Raw genomic sequence first — 15,364 nt, 5'->3', positions numbered from 1 at the left:
ATGACTTTGGTCTCCGTCCTCATCTGGACTCTCCTCTGCTGCTGCTTCACAGGTAAAGTCCAGACAATCCAACTCCTCTCCTCTATGAACATCCGTCCCTCTGAGATGAAGAAGACAAAACCATGACGCTGCTTTATGTTTGTGTCTCTGTATCCTCAGAGTCCAGAGGCCAGGTCACAGTGATTCAACCTGGAGCAGTGAGCTCTGATCTGGGAGCCTCCGCCACCATCACATGTACCACCAGTCAGGATGTTTATGTTTGGAGCAACTACCATCTTCTAGCCTGGTACCAACAGAGAGATGGAGAAAGTCCTAAACTTCTCATTTATCGTGCCACCAGACGAGAATCAGGGATTTCCAGTCGTTTTTCAGGCAGTGGATCAAACTCTCATTTCACTCTGACCATCAGTGATGTTCAGGCTGAAGATGCAGCAGTTTATTACTGTCAGAGTTATCATGAAATCAACAGTCAGCATGTGTTCACACAGTGAAAAACCGTCGTACAAAAACCTCCTTCAGCTGCAGAGGAACTGATCTGATCCAGTTCAATGAACACAGTGTATGAACAAGCACTAATACACACAATAGTTCACATGATAAAATACTGTTGAAACATCTGCACAGTTTTGACACTTTGACATTTACTGTCCAATAACACAGAATTATACGACTGTTCATAAATGAATCCACTTGGTCACTTGAAGGTTACAGTCTTGGACCAAAGTCTTATCACATGTGCCCATCATATTTATAACAGATAATAACTTGACTGCTAATTGACCAATTGGAGTCATTAAGAACTCCTAATGGTGTTAAACATCTGCACTTTATTTATATTCAACCAAAACGAAATTTCATAGATTTCATCAATGTTTATTGCTTGATAATGAGGAACAAATTAATTTCTAGAAGGACAAAAGTTTTGACACAAATTTTAATCAATCTAAATGCTACTTCATCAGGAGACCTGGACTTCAAGCTCTTCATGATTATCACTTTGGCCTCTGGGCCGATCTTGGGCATGTTGTCAGAAGAGTTATTGCACTTGAACTGTGAATCTTTAACCTTTTCATGCATAGTGGTCACTACAGTGGACAGTTATTCAAAGCTCTTCTCTTGTATATTTATGGATTTTTTTTTTTTTTTTTTTAGTCCCATATCAGCCGACACAGTGGACACTTATGCATCATCCCATCCACTGTAATTCATACCATTACTGTAACTTTGCTGTTCTAGATAAACCGGATCTGCAGTAACATGTTTGAGTGTTGAAGGGGTGGGATTAAATAAATTAGACTTCCTCCCACTCCTTTTCGAATGTACAAATGAAGTCATGTACATGTATGTTTCGTTGTTGTTTTTTTGTTTTCTTCCATGACCTCTTACTACCTGTTTTATTTCTAAACACTAAGAAAGATTACTTTGTCTTGTTGCATATTCGAAATAAACTAAACTAAAAAAAAAAAAAAAATCAGTTTCTTGCTATTGTTACTTAACTGCAATTAACTGTTTTTTTTTTTTTTTTTTTTTTGCATATTATTTCCATGAAGTGAGTAATAACTAGTATTCGAGTATGTTAAAATGTGAGAAAACAGCAGATTAGCAGCATTAAAAAGGTTTTTATTTCATTGTTTTCACATGATATATCAGTAAATCCATGTTTCTTTGCTTCAAAAATTAAACACATGGTGTCACACTGACATTTTTGGAACTCCATGAAAAATAGGTTCATAAGAAAATTTTTAATCACATTGTTTTTTTCATGCCTTTAGAGGAATAAAAACACTCAGGAAATAAATGTTGGTTAAGGTTCTCATAATTCATGCATGAAAGGGTTAATAAGCTGTAAATATTTAAAACATTTTTTAAATTTCAGTTTTCTGACATGTAAGAATGTCTAGTTCTTTGGAATTGTTTTGAGTCATTGCTGATTTTTATTACATAATCAGCAGTCGAGTTATTAGATATTTTCTGTATTGTGTATTTATGCGACAAGGCTTTTGTCCAGGACTGTAATCATGTTGTTCTTTTTACTTCAGCCCAGGCTCAGTGAACAGGATGTTGTATTTGTACAGACTCTGAAGCCCTTTGAGTCCACTTTGCAGTGCAGCTAAACAGTTTCTTCACCCAGTTTAATGACCATAGCACACCAAGCATGTGGACCTGTTGACCTCCTCGTCCCCCCTCCACACCCTTGGTGTTGATGAACAGTGTGTGAATCCACCATAATCCCAATCCTGCAGAAGGACTACTGTGAAGGACCTGAAGGACTACAGGCCAGTGGCCCTAACATCTGTATTGTGTAGATGACTGCAGTGGTCTATGACCACCAGTCAAACATACTGGCACACAAACCAAATCCATGTCAGTTTGTCTTTGCCTGTGGACGAGGAGGATATTCCACTGGTGACATGAAGGCTGCTGTCCATGGTGCTAAAAGCTGGAGCGCCTTTTGGGTGGTTTGTCCCCAAGAGTTTCTTAGTTTATTACCTCCGCCAAGGAGGTTATGTTTTTGCCAGGGTTTGTTTGTCTGTTTGTCTGTCCGTTAGTGTGCAACATAACTCAAAACTTTATGGACAGATTTTGATGAAATTTTCAGGGTGTTTTGGAAATGGGATAAGGAAGAAATGATTAAATTTTGGTGGTGATCGGGGGTGGGGGGGCCCACGGGGGGGCCCATTTCCAACAAACCCTGAAAATTTCATCAAAATCTGTACATAACTTTTTGAGTTATGTTGCACACTAACGGACAGAAAAAACAAACAAACAAACCCTGGCAAAAACATAACCTCCTTGGCGTGGGGGGGCCCACGGGGGGGGGGCACTGATCAGCCTTGGCGGAGGTCTGCGCTCTCCGAGTGCTTCTAGTTAGTTAGTTTGATCCCCATTAGCTGCTGCACACCACAGCAGCTCCTCTTCCTGGGGTCATTAATAACATAAAAACAAAGCAACACAATTTCCCACAACTCACTCAACAAAAAGGATGTACATACACTCAACACAACAACACAAAAACCAAAAATCAACAACAGCACACAATACAAAACAATTACAATAACAATAATAATACCACCACCACCAACAACAACAACAGAGAAAAGAATAACAAAGTAAACCCAAAAAACAGAAACAAAAAAAAAAGGAAAAAAAAAACAGCTCCACAACAAACAAAAGAAAAACAAACCACCTAGATGATGTCACTATAGGATGTGCAATAGCTCAGCTATTCTTGGGTAAATATGATGTTATGCTCGGTCTAGGGGTTTCCGAGACGCAACATGGTGTGAGATTCCCCTCCCTCCATGTCCCTTAACAAACAGGAGCAAGCTAAAACAAACAAATGACCAGCAATCACGCAACTGCAATTTGAGATATTTATTTACAAAAAAAGAAAATTAAATCAGGTAGGGAATCAAAGTAACAAACATAACAAACACAATCATGCTCCAAATGCACTATGCTGACCTACAAACACAAGGAAACCAAAATACATCAATCTTACCTGTACTCCTAACAGAAAAACAGGATAAAACTTTAAGAAAAAGATTCCCTCCTTTTGCATCTGACTTTACAAAGCTCTCCAACAAAAATTACAGAAGGCTGGTCACAAATGAGGAGGATGGAAGAGAGGAGTCTCCTGGGAGGTTGGGTGACCTTGCTTTAAATTTCCCGGCTCATCTCTGAGGAACCAATCAGCAGCAGCCAGCAGACCAGTACCACACCTTCAGCTCATCCTCCATTAACCACTATCTGTTAGGAGGGAAAGACAGAGAACACACACCCACACACAGAAGAGAACAAAAAAAAAAACACAAAAACACAACAGAATCACAAATGACACAGCTCATCACAGAATCAAAAATCACTAACCCTTAACAATGAACATTTAGCCAATTTACACACTGAAGACACTGGCCATGTATCTGCTCACCATGTTTGGATCCACATACACCTGTGAAGCTTCATTCTCAAAAATGTATGAAAGAAACCAACTGTGGAACCAGTCTTTGGAGGACTGACTGTGCATGAGTCTAACAGCTGTTGAGTCTGATGATTAAAAAAAAAAATTGTGTCAGAGGGGAAATGTAACTTCTTCCATGAACCAAACATGAGTATGTCAGTGTGGTTTGTTTGGATTTGCTTTATTTATTTTTCATTTATTGAACAACAGCCTGTTTTAATTTGATGATAGACAAACATTTCTAATAACTGAGGCCTGTCTCTTGTATTTTTCATTCGTATCTATTCACTGATGTACAAGGTCAGCACTTACCATGCTCTTCTCTGTTATATTCACGGCTGTGATTGAGATGTTGCAATTAGGCTGTTGAATGGGAAAAAAGCCAAGGTAGAAAAAAAAAACAATTGATAAAATGACCACGTGAAACAATGAAAGAAATGCTAAATGAGAGCAACAACTTTATAATCATGTTTGATTGAAGGCACGCGACAGCACAAGTTACTTTTCAGAGGGCATTTGTTTTATTTACCTAATAAAAACATAATTTTCCCTCCTCATTGAGCTATTCCAGAGTTCAGTAATATTCTGTGGGTTGGACAGAAAGCTCTGGGGGCCGAATGTGGCCCACGGAGTGTTAGCTGAGAATCACTGATGTAGAGTAATCAGAGTACCTGTTGGAGTGAGTCCTGATTTCCATACAGTGACTTTGCATCAGCAGCACCATGCTCCAGTGCTCTGGGAGAGTTTATAGTCCTGACACTGGAACTGTGGATGACTGACAGCTGTCCTTCATCACAACACAACACACACAAATCCTCCTCATCAAAAGCATGACTTTGGTCTCCGTCCTCATCTGGACTCTCCTCTGCTGCTGCTTCACAGGTAAAGTCCAGACAATCCAACTCCTCTCCTCTATGAACATCCGTCCCTCTGAGATGAAGAAGACAAAACCATGACGCTGCTTTATGTTTGTGTCTCTGTATCCTCAGAGTCCAGAGGCCAGGTCACAGTGACTCAGCCTGGAGCAGTGAGCTCTGATCTGGGAGCGTCCGCCACCATCACATGTACCACCAGTCAGAATGTACATGTTTATAACAGCAAACATCTTCTATCCTGGTACCAACAGAGAGATGGAGAAAGTCCTAAACTTCTCATTTACTATGCCACCAGTCGAGAATCAGGGATTTCCAATCGTTTCTCAGGCAGTGGATCAAACTCTCATTTCACTCTGACCATCAGTGATGTTCAGGCTGAAGATGCAGCAGTTTATTACTGTCAGAGTGAACACTATATCAACAGCATCTGGGTGTTCACACAGTGAAAAACCGTCGTACAAAAACCTCCTTCAGCTGCAGAGGAACTGATCTGACCCACAGCTGCACTGAAACTAAAACACTAGATGGTAACAACACTATCCAATCCATAACTGGGATAAATCATAATATTTAACACTTTAATATCTTTTTTTTTTTTACACAGTTTTCAATCATGAGCTGAGCATCAAAAAATGCCACATTAGTGATTCAATCCTTTCATAATTATTAAAATTGATTTCTTTGATTGTTTTTACTTCTTTCTATTTGTTTTTATGTCCAGGTTTTTAAACACAAAAAGTAAATATTTCCAGATTTCTTAAAGATGAAAATTATATCACTTTATACTGATGATAATCTACTCTTTATTCCAGATTTATAAAATGTTTAAAGTATTTGTCATTTATTTTTTGTAAACATGATCTTTATTCTGACAAAAATATTAAATTCCAACTGTTTAAGGAAAATTACAGTTTCCTATATTTCCAGAAGTCTTTGCAGGATATTTGAACATGATTTCTTTGATTATTTTCATTTCTTTTTACTTGTCTGTATGACTGACTTCTTCAACACAAACATTAAATATTTCTCATGTTGTCAAAGATGAAAATTATGTGAAATTACTTCATGCTGATGATATTCTACTCTTATTCCAGAGTCCTAAGATGTGTTTGAGGGATTTCTACTTTATTTTTTTTTTTTTTAAATCTTCAGTACATTCTGAGAAAAGAAAATACTGAAAGATGATTGTGTAAGAATACTTATTAAAGATAAACTCAGTGTTGTCTGTTTAAAGATTAAATGTTTTGATTATTATTAATTCTTCTGTACAGCACTTTGGTTCACTGCGGTTGTTTTAAAGTGCTTTAGAAATCAAGTTGGATTGGATTGGATTAGAATTTTTTTTTTTCAATGATTCTGCAATGACCATGATGGAATACTTCACAGCAAGAAATAATTATGTAATTGGAACAAATCCTATTCAATTATCCAACATAAACAGAACAAGAAAAATCTATGAACTGTGTGTAATTTGACCCTTTATTGGAAAAAATCAGCACAAAGTGAATAAAACACGACATAACAATGAACAGATTGTTTTCATTTATCTTTATGGTCATGTTCTTCACTACATAAAGTAAATATTTCCAGCTGTATGAAGATGACAAATATATTATATCACTTTATACTGATGATATTCTACCCTTCATTCCAAATTTTGAAATTTATGTTTAAGGTATTTGTAATGTATTTTATACAAATTTTGAGAAAAACCATTGAACCATGATTGTTAAAGAAAAAGTTTTAAAGATAGACTTTATGTTTTCTATTGAAATGCTTAAAATATTGATGAATAGAAGAAAAATATTTATTTGCAAGCCTTCAGAGATTGCAATACAAAACTTTACAAAAAGCATTCATTATGTAATTGGAACAAATCATTTTCAAACAAATCCAATTCCTTTATTGATGAATATAATGATGTTTTTTTTTAAAATTCATCTACAATGACCAAATTAGAACACTTTACAAAGAGTCATTATGTAATTGGAAGACATCGTGTTACTTTGTCCAGCATTAACAAAATACGAACAATCCATGAATTCTGATTAATTTGACCCTTTAAAAAATAAAATCATGTTGTATCAGTTTATGCTGATGGTAGTCTACTCTTATTCCAGATTCCTAAAATATGTTTAAAGGACTTCTACTTTATTTTTTGGGAAATCTTATGGATATTCTGAGAAAAAAAAATATTGAAACTTGGCTAAGAACAATTACTAATGATACAGTTGATGTTTTGAATTGAAATGTTTAATGTATTGATGAATAAAATTAAAATTTTTATGTATAAATCTTCTATGACCATGATGACACACTTTACAACAAAGAATCATCATGTTAATGGAACAAATACTATAAAATTATCCAACATGAACAGAAGAAGAACAATCCATGAACTCTCTCTAATTTGACTCTTTATTGGACAAAATCAGCACAAAGTGAATAAAACACAACATAACAATGAACAGAAAAACAGCAGGTTTGATGTACAGACGTTTATTTGTGGTCAAACACTGAACCAATATTGCAGCAGTGAGAGAAGCCTGAAAATGTTTGCTGTTCAAAGTGTTGAAATGACACAAAGCCAGAGAGTTGGAGAGACAGAGTGAGCTGATGAGCAGAGTCAGAGCAGTAGGTGATCCCCAGTGAGTGGGCTCAGTACTGGGAACACTGGTGTGTCCTCAGTGTGTGTGAGAGTGCAGACTGGGAGCCCTGGGTGGCCTCACAGGTCACAGAGTTCACCTTCCTCCACTGGTCTGCAGGGAGCCTCAGGGTGCTGCTCCAGCTGTAGTGGCCGTCCTTCTGCAGCACCGCGGGGCTCCTGCTCTCCTCCCAGCTGCTGCTGATGCTGCTGCCGTCGTTCACCTTCCAGGACAGACTCCAGTCTGAGGGGAAGCCCTTGTTGGCCAGACACATGAGCGTGGCCTTCCCCTGCTGCAGCTCCTCTCTGGAGGGGGGCAGCACCGTCAGGGTGGGACGGACATCACCTAGGAGACACCGATCAGCTTAGAGGACAGGGACCACACAGCTGTCAATCACACATCCCATACTTGGACACAGTGACTATGTGAGAGGGGATTTTCTCCTTTCAGGACTTGGTGTCAGATGGTTTTTCTGCTCCACCAGTCACTCACTCACACATGGTTTCACTTCCTGGAAACAAACTCAACTTGGAAATCAGCACAAACAGTCCTCATATGAGCTGAAATACAGCAAAGTGCACTGAAAGAACATGTTCAATAAGTCTGTGCTGTGTTCCTTCAACTGTTTGAGAAAGTCACTGATGAAATCAGAATCATCTGTATTGTCATTAACATTCATTCAAACCTATTTATATTGAAACCAACATAAAGACAACTGTGATTCAGTTCTTTTATCACTGACACAACCTGATGATAAACTGTTAAATATAAAACCAAATAACCTCTGAAAATTAATACAAGTTTAGTCTTGGACAAAATCTGAGCTGAGTTTTAAACATCACATATTTGTCTCATTTGTTCACGAGAAATATGACGATAAAAACAGATCAAACTCAAGGCCATAGGTAACGTCTGTATTAGAAACAAAGACAGACTGTATATGATGGAAAATGTCTAATATTCATGGTTCTGTTCAACGTTGTCAACATATTTACTGTCCAACACAAACAGACGCATGACAGTTAAGAACAAACAGCGACATAAATAACTGACGACAATCACATCTTCATGTCGATTTCAATGATCACTGTGCAAATCACTGTAAATGATTCCAACATAAACTACAAACTGTAACTGACACAATGAGAAGATAGTGAGATTTAGTTTAGTTTTTTTAATGTCACTGATATGATAAACTAATATGTTTATGGTGGAACATGACAATGAACTGATGTAAAACTTGGACTAAAGTCTGAACTCTTCTCATTTACATCAGTTTAAACATCAGTGAGACATAGATATGGAAAGAAATGTTTAGGAAAGCTGCACTGAGGACGACGACAAGGAATAAAATACAACCTGAAAAGTTTTACACATTGAAAAAACACCTTTGATCCATTGGAAAAAACAACAACAATAAATAAATACAAAGCCTTAAGTTGTGATCCTTAGAATTTGTGCATAAACTTCCTTCAACATCCAGTCTGATTCCTCCACCAGAAGTCCACCACAGTGATACAAACTGAGTCCAACAACAACCTCTGAGTGTAGAGACACGGCTGTGTGACTGATCAAACTAAAACTACAAGTCCTCAAGTCTCAGCTTTAATCTAAACTATCGATTATGTTACTGTCTTTACACCAACAACTACAGTAATGAGTCATTTCACATATTTCTAACTGTTTCAAACACTGACTGTTCACCAACATTTAAAGTTGATTTACAGTTATTATAAAAAAAAGGTAAAAATTAAATCTAAGATAATAAATATTGCTGATAAATGATTGAAATTAGTTGAAATTTGCACTTACTTCCAACCTCCAGTCTGGTTCCTCCACCGAACGTGTACCACAGTGATACAAAGTGGTTGAGTCGTCGTACAAAAACCTCTGAGTGTAAAGACACGGCTCTGTGACTCTGAAAACAACAAACTCAACAAAGTCAGTGTGAATCTGTAAAACACAGCAGCATCAGGACAAAATGAATCACAACACAAACATAACAATCAGTACAAATATAGATTTAGTTCCACATTGATTCCGTTTCTATATACACTCCTGATCAAAATTTTAAGACCATTTGAAAAATATCATGAATTTACATATTGCACTAATGGATCTTATGAAGGTTCTAAGCAGAGGTTTAAAATGCAAAAAGAAGAGATGAGAGTGAAACAAAAAAAGAATTTCAGTAAGCAATTTACTGAAAACAACAATAATCAAACTGAAACAGACTGTTCATCAGCCGGTCCAAAGTTTAAGATCACAGCCTTTAAAAGCTCAAGTCTGTGCAAAAACGTGGATTGAATGTCGATTTTTGTCAGGTATTCACACTGTCATGACCTCCTGATGGAAAAGGCAAAAAAGCTTTCTCTCTTCTAACATGGTGGGATTTTTGAGCTGTGAAACCAAGACCTTTGGCAACGCACCATCGCTGCTGAGGTTATTATTACTATGGTCACACTTTGATCAATACGTGGTGGGATTTGGTCAGTGTTGTCATGGACGTAAACGTGAGTGAGTGAAAAAATGCATATTGTGACTCAGTGACTGTAGTGCAGCGTCATGAATAGGGATGGGAATCGATAAGAATTTAACGATTCCGATTCCGTTATTGATTTTGCTTATCGATCCGATTCCTTATTGATTCTCATTGGGTGAAGGAATAAAAGAGTACAAACTGGTGTGTTTGCATTAACTGTCTTTTATATTTCCATCTCTACACAGAAAATATAACATATACAATATGCACAAATAATGAGAACAGATGACACAGGGCCCAGTTTGGGGGGGGGGGTGCACACGTACAATGAAAGTGAAACTAAAGACTCTTTACTAATTCCTCTATTGCCGTATTTCTACTATGTGGAACCGGTTTGACTCTGCTCGTCTCCTGTTGTTGTGCACCTCATTTCCTTTCCCCTACCTTCAGAAACTTGTATTTGAGGGGGTACGACATTTGTTGCCCGCACCGGAATTGGAACTGGGCCCGGATGACGGCCTGATGTTCACTCTGCCACTAGATTCACAAGTGCCGCTAAGTAGCGAATCAAATGAATCATATGCTGTGGACAAATGTTTGAGCATATTGGAGGGATTCCACCCTCTTGAAGAAATGGAAGCTTTGACAGTGTTCAAAGTGGACCTGGTGTCGTCTTTTTAGACCGTTTCTGCCTCAACACCATATTGGCTACGTCCTGACCAAAACAATGCAGCGTAACCATGACGTCATCGCGCATGCGCAACAAAGGCGGAATCGATGAGTAGAATCGTTAAGCAGGCAGGAAAACAATTTCAAAGAATCGAGCTACTGGAATCCGGTTCTCAAAAAGAACCAGTTCTCAATTCCCATCCCTAATCATGAACCTGATGATCTGTTGAAGATCAGCTCCAGTCTCATCAGGTCTCACCTAAATGGAAAAGAAATGACAGTCATCATTACTGTCATATATTTTCTCATATATCATTTTTCTGAGATGTGGCTGTTAAATGACAGGATGTGTTTTACAACTAAAGTGATGATGTTTATTTCAAGAACATTCACTGTCTTTCAAAAGTCAAATGTGACCTTTTTTTCAGTACAAACCTCTGACACAGACGTTCAAACCAACTGTAGAGTCCCATTTACAGAAGGAGTCCCAGTGAAGCTCTGTAATTCAATGGTAATGATCCAAAATGAAGGATGTTGTTGTCCCAGTTTAATGGATGAACATTTAGAAACACTGACAGACAAATGGTGAAAAACCACAGACTGATCCTTGTGTGTGTGTGGAATAAGTGAAGCAGTGATTGGTGTGAGCTCTGTCATGAACCTGATGATGTGTTGCAGATCAGCTCCAGCTGACTGACTCTGTGTGTTTGCATATGTGTCCGTCCTCTGTGCTCCAGCCGTTAAGAGGCCAGTGTTGATCAGTGTGTGTCCAGGCCTTTCACAGCCACTGACACACCAACAACACAATGATGATGTCCCTCATGTTCCTGCTGGCCACCCTGGGGCTCCTTGTTCAGGGTGAGACTCTCTTGTGCTTCAGGATGCCACCAGGTTCACCACAACGATGTTCTGCTGGGATGGACAAACACTGGAAACGTCCACCTTCTTCCATCTGTCCTCTGTCTTCAACAAATGACACTCTTCTGTTTCATGTTCAGCATCTTTACACAAATGGATGTGTGTCTGAAACTGGTTTGGTCTTTGTGTTTTTCAGGTTCATCAGGAGATATTATCCTGACTCAGACTCCCAAAGCTCAGTCTGTTGTTCCAGGAAACACTGTTTCCATCAGATGTAAATCCAGTTCAGGCATTGGTGCATGGCTTCACTGGTACCTTCAGAAAGAAGCAGAATCTCCAAAGCTTCTTATTTATTACTCTACAAGTCGTCAGTCTGGTATTTCCAGTCGTTTCAGTGGAAGTGGATCTGGAACTGATTTTACTCTGACCATCACTGATGTTCAGGCTGAAGATGCAGGAGTTTATTACTGTCAGCAGGGTTACAGCACCCCATTCACACAGTGAAAAACCGTCGTACAAAAACCTCCTTCAGACTGAACAGAAACTGAACTGACTGATACAGTTCAGTGAACACAGTCTGTACAACGATAGTTCAGACTATTTCTATGGTTTTGGGCTCACATTCAACTCACACTAACACCAATATTTCAAACACATTTTTCTTCATATTGTTATGAAATCACTTTGTTTGCAGATGACATCCTCTTATACATTATAATTCCATATTCTCCTCTGGTTTGAATAAAGTTACCAGTAATAGAACAGTTTGAGGATTCTGTTATAAACCAGTATATCTTTCACCAAACTCACATTTACATTTGAACTCCATTAATGGCAAGAAAATTAAAAAGTTCACTTCAGAAATTCAAGGACAAATATATTTATACAATCCCATCCTTCACTGTCACTATGAGAACCTACATGTAAATTTGATCCTAAAAAATCTTGGAAAATGCTGCTTCTTTTTAGTCATAACGATTTTCTAACACTAAACTAAATGTTTTCATTATTCCTTACAGGTGTGAGCTGAGTTTTTGGACCGTTAAAATTAACTTTATGCTGATGATACTTGATTAATTCTTACACAAAAACAATATACTTTCAATTAATCTGTAATGAAAATCATAAGTTACAGACATTAGATGGAGTTTATCATTTACTGACTGAATTTGGTGCCTCTAACACTTCAACCCCATCATGAAATTTAATTCATCTTTACTGAAAATACAGGAATTCTACAAAGAAGTTATGAAACTGCATCACATTGAACAGTTCACCTCTTTGTTCTTCTGATAGATGTAGATATTATTAACATTATATAATAGATATTGTAAATACAGACTGTGGTTGGGTCAAATAGAATTCCTCTTTTCTACATATGTGTTCATTGTTCAGCCTGAAGGTTGTCTGTCTTTGTGGTAATAATTTTCAAGGCAGTTTGTCCCAGATTGATTGGATTTTAATGTTACAGGAGGATTATCAAATCACACTGCCACTATAATTATACTTTTGTATCTTAAAACACCAAAGTTTATCCAGTTTTGAGGTTCATGAAGCAGAATTCCCATGTCTATTTACTAATAATATTAAAGAACTTAAATTACTATGTACTACTCAGTGTTTCGTTTTTTACCTCGGAGCTCAGTAACCATGGCAACGGTCAAGCATCACTGCTGAACCGTGACAACAGACAGGTTTCAGGACCAAAGATACAAAGACGAAAATCGTCACTCAAACTCAACGTTACATCATTAACATAAAATACTGATGTTTGATGAATATAAATATTAATCGCTGCAAAACAGTTTAATAATCAAACAGTTGTAGAAGTTTGTAAATCAGACCCATTAATGCAACATGTAGATGAAATCAGTATTTACATCAGAGGATTTTCACTCCTCATACTCAGTTTGTGGAACAGGTTGTGTTACTGATAGAGAACATTTGTTCACTGAATAAAAATACTCTGACAAACATGAAATTTCACAAGTTCAGTCATTAAAATGAGTAACATGTACAGACTAAATGTTGAGGTTAAATGTTGATTGTATCTGATAAAGAATGAACATCTGTCTGTGAGGAGACACTGAACCTTCAAATACCTGAAATATTAACAAACTACAAACATCTGAAACATATTTACCCACCATGTGGAATTACAACAAAAGAATTTCCTACCATGGAATATTTAGTTAAAAAAAAAAAAAAACATTGTGAAATGTATCTTTCTGAACCTGTATAGTGTTAAACTGATGATGATGTAAAATGAACTCCCACATATTCCCAATCAATACACAAATTAAGTGGTTGATCCATTGAGGTGATTGATGATTAGAGTTAATCCAGGTCCCTGTTGGAGTGAGTCCTGATTTCCATACAGTGACTTTGCATCAGCAGCACCATGCTCCAGTGCTCTGGGAGAGTTTATAGTCCTGACACTGGAACTGTGGATGACTGACAGCTGTCCTTCATCACAACACAACACACACAAATCCTCCTCATCAAAAGCATGACTTTGGTCTCCGTCCTCATCTGGACTCTCCTCTGCTGCTGCTTCACAGGTAAAGTCCAGAGAATCCAACTCCTCTCCTCTATGAACATCCGTCCCTCTGAGATGAAGAAGACAAAACCATGACGCTGCTTTATGTTTGTGTCTCTGTATCCTCAGAGTCCAGAGGCCAGGTCACAGTGACTCAGCCTGGAGCAGTGAGCTCTGATCTGGGAGCCTCCGCCACCATCACATGTACCACCAGTAGGAATGTTTATGTTTGGAGCAACTACCATCTTCTAGCCTGGTATCAACAGAGAGATGGAGAAACTCCTAAACTTCTCATTTACTATGCCACCACTCTAGAATCAGGGATTTCCAGTCGTTTTTCAGGCAGTGGATCAAACTCTCATTTCACTCTGACCATCAGTGATGTTCAGGCTGAAGATGCAGCAGTTTATTACTGTCAGAGTTATCATGAAATCAACAGTCAGGATGTGTTCACACAGTGAAAAACCGTCGTACAAAAACCTCCTTCAGCTGCAGAGGAACTGATCTGATCCACAGCTGCACTGAAACTAAAACACTAGATGGTAACAACACTATCCAATCCATAACTGGGATAAATCACAATATTTAACGCTTTAATATCATTGTTTTTACACAGTTTTAAATCATGAGCTGAGCATCAAAAATGCCACATTAGTGATTCAATCCTTTCATAATTATTAAACTTGATTTCTTTGATTGTTTTTACTTCTTTCTATTTGTTTTTATGTCCAGGTTTTTCGACACAATAAGTAAATATTTTAAGATTCATTAAAGTTGAAAATTATATCACTTTTTACTGATGATAATCTGCTCTTTATTCCAGATTTGTAAGATGTTTAAAGTATTTGTTATTTATTTTTTTGTAAACATTATCTATATTATGACAAAAATATTAAACTCCAACTGTTTAAGGAAAATTACAGTTTCCTATATTTCCAGTAGTCTTTGCAGGATATTTGAACATGATTTATGTGATTTTTTTTTCATTTTTTTTGCTTGTCTGTATGATTGAGATCTTCAACACAAACATTAAATATTTCTAGTGTTATCAACAATGAAAATTATGTGAAATCACTTAATGCTGATGATATTCTACTCTTATTCCAGAATCCTAAAATGTGTTTAAGGGATTTCTACCTTATTTTTTAAAATCGTCAGTGCATTCTGAGAAAAAAATACTGAAAGATGATTGTGTAAGAATACTTATTAAAGATGTACTCAGTGTTGTCTGTTTAAAGATTAAATGTTTGGATTATTATTAATTCTTCTGTACAGCACTTTGGCTCACTGCGGTTATTTTAAAGTGCTTTAGAAATAAAGGTAGATTGGATTGGA

At 37.3% G+C, this 15,364-nt stretch overlaps 5 gene segments (V, D, J or C); 4 read left to right on the top strand and 1 right to left on the bottom strand.

Moving 5' to 3' along the window:
* On the top strand, positions 1–491 carry LOC115439242 (Ig kappa chain V region 3381-like). The segment is given in 2 exon segments: positions 1–52; positions 160–491. Coding segments are annotated over 2 exon segments (384 nt in total).
* A 4,300-nt stretch (positions 492–4,791) lies between these two features.
* On the top strand, positions 4,792–5,282 carry LOC115439243 (Ig kappa chain V region 3381-like). The segment is given in 2 exon segments: positions 4,792–4,843; positions 4,951–5,282. Coding segments are annotated over 2 exon segments (384 nt in total).
* Positions 5,283–7,258: 1,976 nt separating this feature from the next.
* LOC115439461 (Ig kappa-b4 chain C region-like) lies at positions 7,259–9,913 on the bottom strand. The segment is given in 3 exon segments: positions 7,259–7,826; positions 9,294–9,413; positions 9,865–9,913. Coding segments are annotated over 3 exon segments (501 nt in total).
* A 1,420-nt stretch (positions 9,914–11,333) lies between these two features.
* On the top strand, positions 11,334–12,018 carry LOC115439248 (immunoglobulin kappa variable 6D-21-like). The segment is given in 2 exon segments: positions 11,334–11,490; positions 11,687–12,018. Coding segments are annotated over 2 exon segments (360 nt in total).
* Positions 12,019–13,999: 1,981 nt separating this feature from the next.
* Positions 14,000–14,740, top strand: LOC115439244 (Ig kappa chain V region 3381-like). The segment is given in 2 exon segments: positions 14,000–14,051; positions 14,159–14,740. Coding segments are annotated over 2 exon segments (384 nt in total).
* The last annotated feature ends 624 nt before the right edge of the window (positions 14,741–15,364 follow it).

This window comes from Sphaeramia orbicularis, chromosome 19, assembly GCF_902148855.1.
Source record: "Sphaeramia orbicularis chromosome 19, fSphaOr1.1, whole genome shotgun sequence".
NCBI lineage: Eukaryota > Metazoa > Chordata > Actinopteri > Kurtiformes > Apogonidae > Sphaeramia > Sphaeramia orbicularis.
The sequence above is the reverse complement of the archived record's forward strand: the minus strand, read 5'-3'. Positions and strand labels throughout refer to the sequence as shown.